Source organism: Pongo pygmaeus, chromosome 1 (assembly GCF_028885625.2).
Source record: "Pongo pygmaeus isolate AG05252 chromosome 1, NHGRI_mPonPyg2-v2.0_pri, whole genome shotgun sequence".
In the NCBI taxonomy this organism is placed as follows: domain Eukaryota; kingdom Metazoa; phylum Chordata; class Mammalia; order Primates; family Hominidae; genus Pongo; species Pongo pygmaeus.
Window position 1 is genome coordinate 74,565,192 of NC_072373.2, and position 18,073 is coordinate 74,583,264.

The following is an 18,073-nucleotide window of genomic DNA, read 5'->3' on the forward strand; positions in this document are numbered from 1 at the left end:
CCTGCAGAACTGAACCCAAGTGACTCTCCTGGGACTTGGCTTGATAATGCACCTGGGCTTGAGCAGGTTCCCTTCCCAATTTTCCACTCTTCCCTACCAGTTTTTTCTGGAAACACCTTCCAATAAATCACTTTCACATGAATCTTTAGCAAAGACCTACTTCTAAGGAATCCATCCTAAGACACCTTAAAGATCAACTTCTGAAGGACAAGGGCCCAGATCTCATTCATCTTTGCCCCCAGCCCTGTGCTAGGCACAGACAGTCCATGCTAGGTGAAAATATTTATTAAATTGAATATGTACCAAACTATGTTGAGCTTCACTCTCAGCAACAGAAATCTGGTCAGAGAATGAGTAGAGAGGCCTTTGCCCATCCTTCCCCAACACCATTGACAGGAGAGGCCACTGCTGCTCTTTGACCTTCTCCTTGACCATTCCAGGACAACTGGACTATATCCCTCACTGCAGTGGCCACGGCAACTTTAGCTTTGAGTCCTGTGGCTGCATCTGCAACGAAGGCTGGTTTGGCAAGAATTGCTCGGAGCCCTACTGCCCGCTGGGTTGCTCCAGCCGGGGGGTGTGTGTGGATGGCCAGTGCATCTGTGACAGCGAGTACAGCGGGGATGACTGTTCCGAACTCCGGTGCCCAACAGACTGCAGCTCCCGGGGGCTCTGCGTGGACGGGGAGTGTGTCTGTGAAGAGCCCTACACTGGCGAGGACTGCAGGGAACTGAGGTGCCCCGGGGACTGTTCGGGGAAGGGGAGATGTGCCAACGGTACCTGTTTATGTGAGGAGGGCTACGTTGGTGAGGACTGCGGCCAGCGGCAGTGTCTGAATGCCTGCAGTGGGCGAGGACAATGTGAGGAGGGGCTCTGCGTCTGTGAAGAGGGCTACCAGGGCCCTGACTGCTCAGCAGGTAGGCAGGGGAACTCTCTGGGGTGTTTGGCAAGGGTGGTCCAGCAAACTAGCTGGATGTCTCCAGTTAGCTTGGGAAGAAAGATGAGTGAGAAAGTGAAGTTTAGGCAAAATAATTCTCAATTGAGTTGTTCTCATTTGCTTTCTAAGAGAGCTGACTTCTTGAGTCAATAACAATTGATGAGGCAGATTAAAAGGGATAAAGAGTGGAAATAGGAAAAGGTCAAGTTCAGGCTGAGAGCTGGATTGTTACCCCTGAGACTATGAAAAAGGCAGTGGTAACAATGATGACAACACTTCATTGTCCTTGAGGTGGGGGAGGGTAGAGAGTGAAGTCATGGGACCACCTTAGGCAAGGCCATTCTCTAACTCTGAGGGATCCCAAGCATTCCACCTTCTCAAAATTATCTCCCTCACCAGTTGCCATGTTCCAGGAATGCCTTCCACAATGCTACTGCAAGAGATGGTGGTTGGTCTGTGACGCTCTCTGATTATCTTGGAGCTTACAGATTGCAAGATGTTATTAATTTATGAAATGATTCTAGTGGGGCAGACTGTTTTTAGACAAGGACTTAAATCTAAACAGGAATAAAGTACTAAGGACATTGGGCAACAGCTAACATGCTAACAATTAGTACAGAATATTAAAAGAGTATGACTCACTTTCTTCCAGATGACTATCTAGCAAATTAGAACCAACCCTATGTATACTCTACACTGTCAAAGCTGATAGAAGGATGATGTACTAAAATGGGGATCTAAACCCAACAGTGAGAAAAAAAAAAAAGTATCTCATTGGGGCTGATTCCCTTTTTTATGCAAATCAGATTATGTTTATTATTTCACTATAGCTCATCCTCTTCTGACTAAATCAGTGACTACTGCTCACACATTTGTTTATGTTTTAAACAGTACAGATTAAGTGGTTGGTCTTTTCTATTTAGGGCTCAGAGAGCCCACTGGGGTTATTTAAAATAAAAAATAACAGCAAACAAACATTTTAAACCTTCTAATGGAGCAATTTTAGGAATTTTCTGATAAGTCATGTGACATCAACTTAAGGGGGAAAGCCTGGTAAGCCGGGTTCACCAGCCTTCTGTAAGCCAGAGTTACTCACTCCTACATGGCAGGCAATGTTCCCGCACATGTAACTTCAACTTAAATTATTTTCAAAAATCAATGGTAATAATGAAAAGAAAAACAACAATAATGCACTGTGCTTATGGAAAAAAATTTAATGTTCCTTAATATTTTCCATATCCAATTATTTCATTTAGCCTCCCAATTTTGTTTACTGAATTGAAATATCTTTCTAAAAATATAGTCACCACCCCAATTATCCCAAAGTGAAATTCAAGCAGAAGTTAAGCCTTATTGTTTCTGAATCCAAAGTCACTAGGCACCTTCTGGGAAGCCAGGCTGACACATGGCTCCAGTTCCCGTCCAGGGGATCAGGCTCCATGAGACCCCATCTGGAGGACACCCAGGGTCAGTGTGGGCCATCGCTGTGTTAACGCTATTCTGTAGCGCACATTCTTCTTAGTAGACTTAATCTTTGGTGGTCTGGACATACCTGTCATATTCTTGACCCTGCCTTTCTACAGGAATAGGTTCATTTGCAAACAAAATCTTGATCTAATCCAGGACTCACACTGAACCCTCCTGGCTACCTCAGTGAAGACGCAGCAGCTGCTAGCATAGCTACAACTGGGTTGAGTTCAAACTATGAGCACGTTACCTCCGATGTGGTACCTCTGTGCTGCTTGAGGAACACTTCAATAGGCCCAGACAAATTACTTTACAGGTTCCCAAAGCATGTGAAGAAGGACAGTTGCATAATCTCCATCTGTTTCTATAGCAACCCTAGAGCCACCACTCATTTGCAGGAGGTCTGCTCTTAAGACCTGCTTTTTAAACCAAGTGCTACAGGTCTCTTCCAGAGAAGTATCTAGGTCATTATCTAAAGTGCTCCTTTGCTTGCTGTTTGTGAAAAGACTGTAGAAGGGGCTATTTATCCACTGTTTGACGTTCCTGGCCGGGTGCACACACCACAACATGATGTTCCCATTGCCCACAGGACTGAGGAGAGGAGAGAGAAGGGTTAGGAAGGTGAAAACACTGAGAGCCACAAAATATACTTCCTTATAGGACATTCTTTTCTCTTTGGCAAGGGCATAGAAAATAGCTGCCCGTTGTGTGGATTTCATGCTGAGGCCCCCTAGGTCTGCAGCACTTGAGCACAATTGAATAGTGTTGCCAAGGTCACTACATTTGACTCCTAGCCTTGATCTATCCTCATAGTGTGCCAAGGGACAAAATCTCAAGACTTCTGCCTCCATTCTCTGCCCATGTACAGATTTGTACAGATAATAGGACAAAACATTCACGAATATGAGAACTTAAAACAGGCCTTAGAAAGAAGCTTCTCATTTTACAGATTTAAAAAGCAGCAGTCAGTGAGACAGATTTTCCCAGAGCCAGAGAGCTAATTAATGGCGGAGTAAGAAAAAGAATCCTGATCTCCTACCAGCTTCTAGCACTCTTTTATCTTCTCTGGAATGCAAAGTAGAATAGAATTGAAAAATAAAAATTTTAAAGCCATATACCCAAAGAAGTAGCCTTTTGATATGAAAGCTGAGCTCCATCACATGATTAAAAAAATGATATGTCAGAGGTAGGGTGGAAAAGCACATTCAACCGTTTGTCCACATCTGTCCCCAGTGATGGTGGTTAGTGCTGGGGCTGGCCAGTGAGCTGTGGCCAAAACTCCCCCAGAGCCAGCAGGATAAAAGAACCATCAGAGCAGGGTCTTGAGACAATCCAGAAAGCTGTTCCCTGGACTTCAGTCAGACCCGCGGAGATTCATCAATGTCAGCCTCTGCTCTGTCAGGACTGCAGCCAGCCCAACCTTTGGCACCCGAAACCACTTACTCTTTGGAGTAAGACACATCATGGAACTAATTCCAACTTCTCTCACCACATAAGTGCAATATTTATGCAAGATCTAAAGAGGAAACAGCATGGCATCTTTGCAGATAAGCGACCCTGATTCCTCAAGCCACAGTTTATTCCTCTTTAACAGCCTGCTCTTCCTCAAGTTTCAAAGTTGACACCACAAAGAAAGTAAGGCTAAGAATACTTTGCACCCACCATGAATTCATTGAATTAAGGCATGAGGCTCTTTGATTGTTTGTGGTACAGTTCAATATAATTTTCTTTTGTAAGGATTACTGACGCCTAGTGTACATAGTTGCTGCTAAGTTAGAGTGAAAGTGGTGGTGGTCTCCTCCATTGAGCCACCATTGTCAAGACCACTTCCACGAGGAATGACGCCAGTTGCTGCTTTCTCATTCAGAAGTGTAGGCAACTTTACCACTAGGCTCAGGCCTCAAGCTAAGTTGCCCAGATTTTTTTTTAAATCCTTCTGCACCTCCTTTTTTGCTTTAAAATCCCAAAATGCTCTTCTTAGATCACCCTCTATTGTCAATATTAGCTTTGAAGAAGGAAGCAAAAAGGAATACACTGATTTGTTCCAAATGCCCTAAGAATTGCTGGTGACTTGAAATTTGGAGTGGCCATTTCTGCCACTATGGCAGAAGTCCTGCATAGGAAACCTGGAGTTAACGTGTTGAATCACAGGAGACAGGCACTAGAGAACCTGTTTAAAAAGAATTTTCTTACCTGTAGGATGAGCACCAGTCTAGAGATCACATCTATTAAGATCGTCTGAATTATTCCTAATATAGTTTACTTTGGGACACCATGTATAAATGAAAGGAGGCATCTCGCGCAATCTGTAACCTGCTGTCTAAATTGTAGGGGAAAGAATGAAAACTGTAGAACATCAGGGTTTGACAGTCAGTTCTGCTATGACCCACTCTGACTTTTGGCACATCCCTTAACCTGGGATTCAGTTTCCTCATTGGTAAAGCTGGGATAATTATCTCTACATGAACTACCTCATAGGACTGCTACTAAATATTTTTTAAAATTCTAGTTAGATGGTATATATGAAAATAGTTTATAGACTGTGAAATGCTATATAAATGTAAAGTGGTATTGTATATTGGCTAAGAAGGTTTATAGTCATTCTGCCTGCATTCTAATCCTAGCTTCTATGTTTGCTGACTGTGTGGCCCAATTTTGTCATCTATAAAATAGTAGTAATAATGATACCTTAATCCCATGGTGTTGGTGAGAGGATGAAATGAAATAATCTATGTAAAAGTGGTTAGCATTGTGCCTGGTGCATAATAAGTACTCAGTATAATCATGCAAAATCCTGACAGGTTCTAAATATCAACTCTTCTTCTCATGGCCTAGGAGTCATTCTGTATGTGTTGTATAGGTTGTCCCAAAGGTTTTAGTGAAATTCAAAGCTTTAATAAGGTCAGAACTGTAGGTGATACAGTTTATAAAACATCATTTGAAAGCTAATTTAAATTTCATTTACACTTCTTGAGTTTTATAAATTTTAAACGAAAATTTTTTTAATTTTTGTTTTGGTCAACATTTGCCATCCTCAAGAAGCTCTGCTTTCTAGACTGTTTTATTCAATGAATGGTTTTAGGCAAAAGTAATTGAAGCAAATGTCCAGCTGTGCATATATATGCTGCTGATTCTATCCTGTGAGTCTTGGATCTGTTAAAGGTCTCCTTGTGTCTCTGCCTTTGCTGAGGATTTGAGGGTGCACATGTGAGTACAATGAGGAGACAGCACTCTCCACTCACATGGTCCAGCAAAACACAGCTGGCCTCAGCCTACCTGGTTGTAAAGGGGGAAGGGTGAGATTACCCAGGGGAGAAATTCAAAACCTATGACAACTCTTAAACTCATCGAAGCCTCCACTACGTATAAATTTATAAGTTAATAATGACCATTTAAATATTGGCTTGATCTTTGATTTAATCTATGGGCAAGTCTAATTACAGACACACTGGAGTTAGCCTCCTAGTTAGTCTTAAAGGCTTAATTATTTAATGACCACAACACTGGTGAATCTTCATTTTCCAAGACGATACACAAAAGTCTATTTCTATGTGTTTTAACCTTTGATGACTCCAAGTAGCATTTGAGAAATCAGAAGAAAGTAAAGCAAAGTCCTCAAGAATGTTTTTTTATCATCATCATGTCCAAGATCGAGGCTAGTAAAAATTAGTTTAACACAAGCTAGATTTCTTTCAGAGCATAAGTGGTCTTTAAAAGGGAAAATTCTACAATAATGGGCTGTTGAGTGTCTTCATCAGGCCATGGTATCCAGGACTTACTGTTTTGGCTTCTCATAATTTGCAAGATAATCAGGAATGAGTCTTTATTTCCACTTGCCAAATCAGATATTGGCTCCCAGGGTAATCTGATGACAACAACTTATTAAACCACCAAAAATTTTGGCCAGTGGTGTGCTGTTAAATATCTAACAACCTGGCTGTCTAAAGGAAAAAAATTTCAAAGCCCTGTTGTGTAGCATTTGCCAGTTTCCATGATGTAAATACTCTCTCCATGGACAATTTCAATTACCAACATGACGTCACTAAGCATGGAGCTGGAAACAGATGTGTAGTAGAGTACATTCATAGAATATTTTCACCAGACAGATAGAGCACACATAAATTATCTTAAAGGTATAGATAATAGTAAAATGTAGTCAAATAATTTGAAAGTGATAAATTTTGAATATCTATTACCTTTGTTTTTAATATAATTTACTTAAGTATTAGGTTATAAAATTGAATCTTTAATAATGGCTGTATTCAATGACAGTCTTGAAACAGTCCTGAAAATTTGACAATCAGCCTTTACAAGCCAGTAGGAGCTGGCTCCAGTGCATGTTCATGACCTTATAGAGATTGGGGTACTAAGCACCAAAAGGACAAGAGCCTGCTCACAAAGGAAGTTACAAATCACTTAAAGCCGTTGAGCCCAGCAGAACATATAGACATGGCATGGGGGGTGAGATGTGAGGAAGAAAGTTGAGTCCAGGATGGGGAAGGCAATCCTCTGAGCTCATGCTATCTGTGTATTGCCTCCCGGTAGTTGCCCCTCCAGAGGACTTGCGAGTGGCTGGTATCAGCGACAGGTCCATTGAGCTGGAATGGGACGGGCCGATGGCAGTGACGGAATATGTGATCTCTTACCAGCCGACGGCCCTGGGGGGCCTCCAGCTCCAGCAGCGGGTGCCTGGAGATTGGAGTGGTGTCACCATCACGGAGCTGGAGCCAGGTCTCACCTACAACATCAGCGTCTACGCTGTCATTAGCAACATCCTCAGCCTTCCCATCACTGCCAAGGTGGCCACCCGTACGTACCATTTCCCCGTCCTGCTTCATTTTTCTTTTCTCCTACATGAGATCATGGGCATTCATGGTAGTAGCGTCTTTTCTTAGTTCTTCAGGGATGCCTGGAATAGTCATTGCCCTTGAGGGGAAGGGCTAGAGATGTGACCCATTTAGAAAGGGTACATCATTAAAAAGACACTTTCGATTAAGAGAGTTTCCAAATTCAGGCAGTTTTCATAAATTATAGAACCAAAAGGACAAAAAGTACTTTAATTATGGAGTACTGACTTGTTATAAGCTAGACTCTGATTAGAAGTCAAGGAAAGTATAAGACATCTACAGACTTTGAATCAGTTAGGGATGCAAAACAAGGAGATATGAACTAGGACCTCTAAGAAGCAAGTGCTAAATGGTATGTTCTCGACCATAAGTGTATAGCAAAGTGAGAACAAAATCTTATTTAAAACCACAGCCGACAACATCCCCTTCTCTTGATAGAGAGGTGGCATAATTTCCTCCTGGTCTTTTGTTTAGCAAAATATCTTAATAGTTCATTTTAGTTATAAAATTTGAAGCCCTAGAGCATAGTTTAGAAGGATTCACAGGGAAGAGGGAGATGGAGACAGAAAGCAATCTAAACTGCTCTCCATAAGAAATGAACAGTTTTTTTATACATAATGGGAAACTTCTGTGGGTGTGTACCTATATTTTGTGTATGTTCAAGCATAGAAAAATATAAAAGATTGCATACCAATTATTAACACTGACTACATCAAAGAGTGGAATAAGAAGGAGATAGGAAATAATTATTATATTTTTCTTTATATCCCTCTGAATTCTTAAATTGATCCAATAAGCCTGTTTCAGTTTAGAATTTCAAAAGCCAGGCAGAATAATTTAGGCAAGAGAAGTTCTCATCACCCCAAGTCTACTGCAAAACCTGCATGCACACAAATGCCTGTGTGCCTTATGTGGAAAGTCTTTGGAGAGATCATGAAAAAGGGGCTGTATCTGATTAAAATCCGGGAAGAGAGAAGAGAACATTCAAAGGGGATGAGGTATGAGTGATACAGAGATTTTTAGCAGTAACAAGAAAGTGGAACAAGAAGTGACCATGAAAACATAAGCCCTCTAGAATTCAGAAAGCCCCTGGGCCAGTAAATAGGACTTACCACCAGATAAGGGGTAAGAGATCTGAGCCCATTTTGTGTAGGTAAGATGGTATTTACGTAACAAATGCCACGAAAGTTCAGAAAAGGAAAAGGTCAAGGTAGAAAGAGTTAGCCTTGAAATCTTCATGGAAGCTCCAGGACTGAATTGACCTTTGAAGGATGCAAGGATAGAGACAGGCAGAGGGGAAAGAGTTTAAGAAGTCATCTTGTCCCCTTGCTTTTCAGGTGACAGAAATTCTGCTTTAATTTTGGACTCCGCTATGAGATGAGTGCTGACTCTGTTAATATGCCTATAATTATCTCTGTTTATATTTGACCTTTTTTAAAAAAAAAAAATCCTCTGGTGCCTGAGAACTGGTTTTAAATATCTGCAATGATTGTGCAGAGAGGCAGGTCACCATCTGCTGCTTTTCCCACCTTGCTCCGGGATGAGTCACCACCCTAAGTGCCTGGCCTAACTCCCAAGCGTCTCCTCTCTGATCCACATGCATGCACAGTGATGAGGTTTCCATCTTCTGTGGCATTTATTATGCCAATTCAGGGCATTCCCTCAGGCAAGCTCCCAGGCGACAAGGTCAAAATCACGTAAACCACCTGACACACCTTCAGGTGGGTTCGCAGTCAGCCCTGCCTTCCAACCAAGAAGCATGAGAATGCCTCCAAACAGGAAGGATGAGAAAATCTGTCCTTTTTCCAATGGGAATAGCCCATGAGAGGCAAAGCTAAAGTGGGAGCAGGCTTCCTGGAGAACTGAGAAAAGTCATGCTGTCATATTTCAGGGCTGATAATTGGAACTCCATTAGGACAAGCACACTTCCATCTCACAAAGCCTGTGCATGTGTATGTGACTGTGTGGTTGGGAGAGAAGGAGTGGTGGGAGGAAAAGAGGGAGACACATGAAATGAAAAATTCAGACCATCCTAGACTTAGTGACTTGAGCTAAACAAAATACTCTCAATGTGCATCAGATGATCAAGGAAATCACTCTAGTATTAATTCTGAAATTGGTTTGCTCCACAAATTTAGCCAGCTTTCTCTGTGCCTCTCTTTTCCTGTGTGCAAAATGATAGAAGCCATCACAGAACACTGATAGAAGCCATCATAGTACCTCCCGGGAGTCCTGTAAAGCTGAAGATACTGCTCAAGTCCTCTGAAAAAGGCACTGTACTATATATGAAATGCCAAGATCTACCACATTAGTAAGAAAAGGAAAATGATGTCTGCATTTTAGTAGTAACCTATTAATGCAATAAAAAGCATAAAAAATTGTTTATATAGATTGTGTTTAAGTTAACTCATGTATTCCATCAACATCGAGCACTAGAGCCACAATTGGGTGGGTTGATTCTGCACCTGGGACTCACTGTGTCTGGAGTAAGATTGGGATTGTGCGCCAGACACCACCACACCCATGGCGTGGAGGGAGTTCACCAAGACAAAGCACCAGGCAATGCTGTCTGTCCCAAGTGTTAGCCATGACATTGTCACCTACATTGCTGTGTTCCAGATCTCTCCACTCCTCAAGGGCTACAATTTAAGACGATCACAGAGACCACCGTGGAGGTGCAGTGGGAGCCCTTCTCATTTTCCTTCGATGGGTGGGAAATCAGCTTCATTCCAAAGGTAACACTCACCTGTTAGACTGCCAAACAGACTTATTTGGAATATTTGTACCTTTAGCTTGGAATCAGGGGCAGAAAGGAAGGTGCTACCCAATATTTCTCTCCATGCCATTAAAGACACAAAATGGCATGTTGTGGGTGTCTGGGATGTAGAACATTTCTGTGACAAATATGTGGTAATGATCTGCTGACAAGAGTAACCCCGAGCATGGCACCCTGGCCTTGCAGAACAGAGGATGTGGGAAGCAGCCACCAGCTCCAGCTCTCTGCTGAGATAACTCTGGGGTCTGATGAGCCATGGTTTTGGTGAGCATGAAAACCAGACCCTCAAAAAATTGAGGCTTCTCTTTAGGACATAAGAAAAGCCAGACTGAATCAGTCACATAATCAGCTGAAAGCTTCATTCTGTGCAGACAGATGCACCACAGAAAAGTCAGCTTACATGGCATCAATCCCTAAAGGTTACGGACATAAAACAAAAACACCTTGGCTCTCCTGGATTATTCATAATACGTTTGTAACCTATTAATTTAGCAACTTTTTTTTATTAGTCTATGACTTTTAAAGTATCCTAAGATTCCTTTCTACTCTCTAAAGCAGCATTTTATTTATTTTCTTAATTCTAAAACTAACTTTTCCGAATTGCCACAGGTGCATGCCTGACTCTAAATTTCCAGAATTTGTTGACCCTACCAATGTCCTCCCTAACTGTACCACTCATGAGGATGTAAAGTTCAATTATACTCCTTCCCTCTGTCTTTATTCTTCAACATCAAAGAACATTTTTTAGCCATTCATCAGACTTAATGACAAATGACACATATTTGGCTAACAAGACCATGATATCACCATTCTTTTACTTCAAAATTCTTGGAGCCGTGAACTGTTGGAGTTACAAAAGACCTTCAAGTTCACAGGTACTACCCCTCATTTTACATCTAGTTTAGTTTAATTTATAGAGACTATGATTCAGAAAACTTGAAGGACATCATACAGCTAGTTGGTGACAGGCTTAAAACGAGTACCTGGGTCTCCACCACCTATCCCGGGGCTCTATTCACTAAATATGTATGCCCCATTTTCTTATTTACAGTCATATCATAGTCACATCACAGCAAGGTAAATAAATCTAAACAGACATCTATACAAATTTGTCCTATTTGAGTTAAAATGATAAATAAAGTATGGCAGGCAATTGAGTTACATAACAATTGAAACAATCATGTCAATTGGAATGGAACATTGCTACCAATGTTTTTCAGGAAGAAAAATTACGCCAGGTTCTCCTGTTACCTATACCCAATATGTAAAACTCTAATTAAAAGAGAGGCTGACCAGGGAATGCCAAGGCCAAATGCATGGCCACGTGGTTTAATAACTGTTGTGATCTGTAGGTTGAGGCCACTGGGGAGCATTCATCACACTGATTTATAAGAGTATGACTGTAAATTACATATAAGGCACTCTGGGTACCATAAATAGAGGCCAAAGAATAGGGGAGAATGGCAGTGCCCTCCAAAAAAAGCCCTCTTGTCTCCTCCATTTCTAAGGACACTCATAGAAAGTATATGGAGGGAAAGAGACAGAGGGAACGATAAGATAGGAAGATAGATAATAAATCCTAGATTCAATTTTGTCAAGTTACTCTTTCTCATTCCCTCTTCCCTCTTGTCTCCTTCTCTTCTTTGTATAATCTTTTTCCAAGCTTCCTTTTTCCTTTCTTTGTACTTCATATTTGGTTGTGTCACTGAGTCCTGATTCATCTGGGTGAAGGGGAAACAAGGCGTTGACAGATTCACACCAAATGTAACACCATGAGAAACTCCAGATATAGCAAAATATTAGCTCTGGCTCATAAACAATTATCTCATAGCAATGTCTTAGTTTGAAATGTGTTGTGTGTGTATATATAAAGATGTTTACACACAAACACACATGACTATCCTCCTAAATAGCCGGGGGCATGTTCATTACGATAAATGCCAAAAACCTCTGATGAATGTTAACCGTAACCATCAAACATTTGATCTTTGGCAAGAGCCAGTCTGCACCACCTCATGACTAATTTTTATTGGCAAACTCAGCAAACTCAGGAGAGGCCAAAGAAATGTTCTTAAAAATTGATCCTCCATTTGCCAAATCCTCATAGGGTGGTGTCATTCTTATGGAGTCTATGGGGAGTTATTTCTGGCCCCAGATACTCAGCTGTCAGCATGGAGGAAAGAGACATCACCCCCATTTTAAATTCACAATCCACAATTAGTATTCCATACCTTTATCTTTCTCTCATCAGATTTCTCTCCCAGTGACTTTTCTCTTTTGCTCTCTGCTTCTCCCCACTGTCCAGAACAATGAAGGGGGAGTGATTGCTCAGGTCCCCAGCGATGTTACGTCCTTTAACCAGACGGGACTAAAGCCTGGGGAGGAATACATTGTCAATGTGGTGGCTCTGAAAGAACAGGCCCGCAGCCCCCCCACCTCGGCCAGCGTCTCCACAGGTGAGTGCCTCCAACCCTTCTCCCTAGAGCTGCCTACTAGGTCACTTGGAAAAGAACCACAGAATTGCCCAAGGAGTGGAGAGACAAAAGAGGTGCTAGAATTTCTCCTAGAGCTGGGACAATTCTGGTACCCAGCAATGGAGCTACTCTACCAGATGCTTAGCTCGTCATCTTCCTTATTACTCATCCTTACAAATACTGACATCTGGGAGAGTGTTTCACGGAGACAACTCCTTTTTAATATTTCCATTGTATTTATTCTGATCTTACTCATGAAGAAGCCTCATTTGTCAGCCTCTGGTGTCAATGATCTTTGGAAGCAGCAAGAGCTGACTCACTCTTACCTGTGATGATATTTGGAGAAAGTCATCTGAACCTTCCCAAACCTCAATTTATTTTACAAGATAAGCAAGAATAATTTAGGATAAACAAGAATACCTTCTTCATTAAGTTAATATGAGGATGGAATTAGATAAAGCACACAAAGCAATCAGCTCTGTGCTGATGAGAGTGAGTGCTTAATACTTGGTATACACGCATATACTCAGAACATACTCAGAAGTGAAAGTGGTAGGAAACAAGTCATTCAAAAATAAGTAGGTATGGGTTGGGTCACTGTTCAAGGTGATGGCTTAAGTCTATTATTATTCCATCCCCACAGTTCACCTCATTCAAGATTATTATATTTCCAGGATTGATTCATTAATTGTCATATTTTGCCTTATTGTATCCTCAGCTAACAAAGAGTGTTCAACTTCAATTCTGTAAATTAGTTATTGTGATGTATAAATGTGTGTGTGTCCTCACCAAGAATGTCTCGAAAGTTATAAATAGCATCTGGCATAAGTTTTGGTTCTCGTTTTATTGTTGATGGAGCTGAAACTCAGAGGCTAAGCAACTTTCTCTGTCAGTAACAGAAATTGAGATAGGTGACTATTGGTACAGCTTTATGTGTTTTTCATAAACAGAAATTGATGTACCAGAAAGCCAGTTTTAAGTCCAGGACAAAAGGCTGAGTTGACCAGAGATGAGAACCACAACACAATGTAATGAGACCACATTTATAGATTAGTGATTCATGCTCTGCTACTGAATCCAAACCAAACAACATCAGGTGCCAAGGCTTAAGCTCAGTTTAGAAAACATTGGTTCAGAACTATTGTGGCAGTAGCTTGTGTTCCATTAGTGCACCAAGGTTCTATGGCAGTGCCTTGAGGCTAGAATCCGGTGGAAAGCCAGACCTCTAATTACTCCCTCTTCCATGCCTCCAACCAGGATGGCTCCACTTTGATCTGTTTTATATTTTGTACATCCATTTAAGATTTTTGTCCTTTAAAAAATAAGTTTACCACCCAAAAAGCTTTCAAACCATTGTTCTGCTCTAAATAGTATGTTTTAGAAGAAACCCCATAACCATAAAACCTAAAGTGTTCTGTAGGAATCCCTCCAGAAGGCCGGTGGCTGAGGTTTTCCACAGCTCTGTTCCCCAAGGTTATGCTGTAACCTGAAGAGTTGACATTCGATAACTTGGGACCAGAAAGGTGTGATGCCCTTTCTCATCCATCATATAAGCGTCACAACAACACTGCTATCACAAAAGACATGTTAACAAGAGAAAGCATAACAAATTTATTTAATCAAAGTTTCACATGACATGGGAGCCCTTCAGAAATGAAGACCCAAAGATCTAGGGGAAATTGTCTGTTTTTACGCTTAGGTTTGAGGAAGAATGGACAGCCATGTAGAAACGTAATTGGACAAATGGCTGTGATCTAATGGTAATAGTCTAAGGGGGAGACCCAGCAAGGCCTGTCTGCCCAGATTCTTCTTGGCCTCTCTGTGAAGCATTTCTTCTCCACCTCCTCTGTGGGACAGGACCCCACTGGAATGAGGGTCCTCAAGGGAGAAGGGAAGAGGGAAAAAGTTACCTTTCTAGGTTTTATGGCTTGCTTTGGGGAAGAGGAGTTCTAGTTTCTATGACCTGCCTTGAGGAAGAGGAATTCTGATTTCTGTGAATCACTTCAAAGGGAGAAGAAGGGTCAGGAGATGGGAGGACTGCAGATGGTCAGAAAGACCTTGCTTGCTTCCGGGGCTGTTTCTGAGGCTCTTTCGTTCCTCTTTAATTCAAAGTACTCAACACACCAAGGTGCCAAACTTTGGGGTGTCCTGTGATGAACCCAACAATAGCAGGTGCAGCTTCTCCTCTTCTGATATGAAATGTTTCAAGGTGCCCAAGTTATTCCTGTGATTTGATATTAAGAAAGTATTAGCAAAAGACAAAAGGCTAAAAGGAGAAGACAGTTCATAAGAGGATAGAAAACATTGCAGTTGAAGAATATTTTTCTCCTAGAATATTGACAGAACATAGAGAAGGTAGTCCAACCTTGCCTTAGTCTTATAGTCAAACCACATTCTTATAACATTTGCAGTATTTTTTGGTTTGGCAGTTCCTTAAGATTAAAATTAAAATTCCAGATCTAGAAATTTGTGGTAAAGCTAGGCAGAATTATTTTCATTTAAGAAAAATTGTCCTTAATATTTTGGCATCATCTACAGAGTCATGAAGAAATGGAAAAACATTTATTCCAGTTTACTTTTTGAGCAGGGACTGTGTTTGTTTAGAAATTAGGACCAAAGCTGGAAGCAAGTTGATAACTCCTTGATTGTAATGGAACATTGCTACCAAGTGGCCAACAAAGGGCAGAATCCAAGAGTGGCTACAAAAAAGACGGTTGGCTCCCAATCCTGTGTGCTGTTTTTAGGAAACGATTGTTTAATTATTTCCTTCTGCTAAGGTCTGACCTACACCAACCCCCTACTGCGAAGCTCTGTGTCCTCATCAGGCACTCAGGCTGCCTTCTTCTAGGCAGGCCATTTTGTGAATGCAAATTACAAGACCTCCCACAGCTAAAGCCCTCTGAGCTACATAATCACATTTTAATACGTTCAATCCATTATGATTAGGGTTTTCTGGATTTAAAGAGTTGAAGGACAAAAGCCTTTTGTGGTCAGTTGCATTTCCCTGACACTTTTTTTCCCCCGAAAAGCTCCAGTTTATTGAAATGCTTCCCCTTCTTTCTCATGGATAAAGAAGATTTTCCATTCATTTCATTTACTCGACACACATTTACTGAGTGTCTACTATGCTTCGGATATCATGCTTACACAGCAGCTAGGAGGCCACTTCCCCCATTTCATAATTAAGTTAAATTAAATGTAAAAGGCCTAAGTTATCTAAAACCACCAAGTGCAGCATGCTGAAAAGAAACTGGATATATTCTGTTAAATCACATTACTACCTCAAATATGAAAACCAGGACTTCATTTTAAGTCCAAACCAGGTGGCACCCAAGTGGTCTGGTGATTTTCATTTTAGCTGGTGCTGGACCAAGAGTCCTAAGCAGCTTAAGAGAGGACAGGACTAGGCTAAGACCCAGAAAGAGGGAGGGGTACCCAGGGAAAGGCTCAACCTTGAAAAACTGAAAGGCTCAAGGTCAGCCTAAGACAGTCCTGAGGGAGAAACTTCATTCTGGAGACAGAGTAGGAGGTGGGCCAGAGTGGACTTGTTAGAAACAAGTCTTAGCCAAGGCTCTCCAGTAACAAGGAAGAGAGACTTACTTAAACTCACTGAAGCAAAAGAGAGAATTTACTGGAAGGACATAGAGTGTCTCATGGGAATCCCAGGGCCAGAAATGCATCTGGGCCTCACAAAAGACTTGCACCAGAAAATGGAACATCAGGAATCAAGTTATTCCATATATCTTTCTAGAAGCTATGCATGGCCACTGGTTTCTCTCTCCCTCTCTCCTTTTCTCCCTCTTTCCCCTTTTCTCCAGATCAAATGTTTTCTATATCGGTATCAGAATGGTAGAAAATGGCCACACCAGCCCTGGCTCTGCATGGTCCAACACAGGCTAATTAGAGAACCAGAGTTCTGGTTTTAGTTCCAAATCCTTAAAGAATATTAACATGAATAATCAGCTCCAGCCAGAAGGGTATAGCCCCAATAATAAATGAAAACATGGAGGCAAGAGCATGTTGGCCATGCGGACATCCCATGAGAAGTTGAGAAGACCATTTCCTATTCTCCTCACTTGGCTGTTTCTTTTTCTTTCTCCTTCTACATTCCCTCACCTCCCCATTACCTAATTCAGTATGAACAGAACCTCAAGTGGGTGCTGGAGCCATAGCTGGTGGGCCCTGCAGGAAATCAACCAGCATTCCAGGTGTTACCCTGACTTGCACAGTGCCAGAGGCCAGGGCTTATGAGGGACATATACTGGAGAACCTTGAAAAGGTGACTGCAATGCCCTTCTGCTGTAGAAATATGCAAGAACAGATGGAGAAAAATGACCTGTAAGAGGCTGTTCCAAAGCTGGGGTCCTTTTTATCCTTTTATCCAGAGGAGCAAGTTTACCCAGAAGGCATGTTTCATGTCCTCAAATGCAAATGTCTGTCGGTTTTTAAATGGTCTTAGCAACTGTGTTGACTGGGCTGTTAGAGTGGCTGAGCAGGGACATCTTTTGAATACTCATGATGACCTCTTTGGCAACCAGTCTGGAAGTCTTGGATGTTTAGGCAGGCTGGTCATTTCCTAGGTCTTTCCTCAAGGCTCAAAGAAGGTGACAGCTGAGTGGCAAACATGCACCAGAAACCCAGTTCTCAATTCCCTGTCCCATGACCTCCAGAAAGAAACAGGGCTGACTCTTTCAAGGCAGCAAGTGCCCTTCCCCTGCCCAGACTGGGAAGTGCCATCACCTGGAAACTACAGCCTGGTAAAAGAGCAATTAGACCAAAATTCAGGAGAACCAAGGCAAACTGCATGTCCTCAGGAAAGATATTCATCTTACTGTGTCTCATTTTCCTCATCTGTAAAATGCAGTAACAATACCCATCCTCTCTCTGACTGACCAGACTTCCATAAGGAGGAAAAGAGAAACCTGACGCCCAAGGCTTATTTCTCACTCAAACTTTTTGTTCTATTTGATCCTTCTCACTCAGTCATTGACGGCCCCACGCAGATCCTGGTTCGAGATGTCTCTGACACCGTGGCTTTTGTGGAGTGGATTCCCCCTCGAGCCAAAGTCGATTTCATTCTCTTGAAATATGGCCTGGTGGGCGGGGAAGGTGGGAGGACCGCCTTCCGCCTGCAGCCTCCCCTGAGCCAATACTCAGTGCAGGCCCTGCGGCCTGGCTCCCGCTACGAGGTGTCAGTCAGTGCCGTCAGAGGGACCAATGAGAGCGATTCTGCCACCACTCAGTTCACAACAGGTAAGGCTGCGGGGGAGAGATGCACAAGGAGGGAAAGAGGGTTGGAGCCAGCCGGTGGTGTCATCACAGCAAGAGGGGTATTAAGAATGAGCCGAGGTGTGTTAGAGCATCGGCCTTGTCATAGACACCGTGAGAAGGAAGCGAGAGGTTTCCAGCACAGAGGAAAAGCAGCGCTCCCTCACTAGGAGAGGAAAACTAGCTTCTCATTCTACCTCTACTGGCAGCCAGATCTGTGCTTGATATAAATCCTTCCCCACTATGGGCCCCAGGTTTCCTGTTTGTAAAATGACAAGTTTGCCTTGAACACATGTAAGCATCC

The 18,073-nt window shown here is 42.2% G+C and overlaps 1 protein-coding gene across 4 annotated transcripts in view; it reads left to right on the forward strand.

Moving 5' to 3' along the window:
- Window positions 1–18,073, forward strand: part of TNR (tenascin R) — a 435,764-nt gene that overhangs the window by 349,623 nt on the left and 68,068 nt on the right. For 3 of the 4 annotated variants that reach the window (XM_054447885.2, XM_054447893.2, XM_054447876.2), the window contains 5 exons: window positions 441–917; window positions 6,950–7,213; window positions 9,871–9,986; window positions 12,333–12,483; window positions 17,485–17,754. In XM_054447885.2, coding sequence (XP_054303860.1) covers window positions 441–917; window positions 6,950–7,213; window positions 9,871–9,986; window positions 12,333–12,483; window positions 17,485–17,754 — 1,278 coding nt within the window. Of the gene's footprint in view, window positions 1–440; window positions 918–6,949; window positions 7,214–9,870; window positions 9,987–12,332; window positions 12,484–17,484; window positions 17,755–18,073 lie in introns of those variants that run through there. The other variant, XM_054447901.2, reaches the window with a different exon arrangement.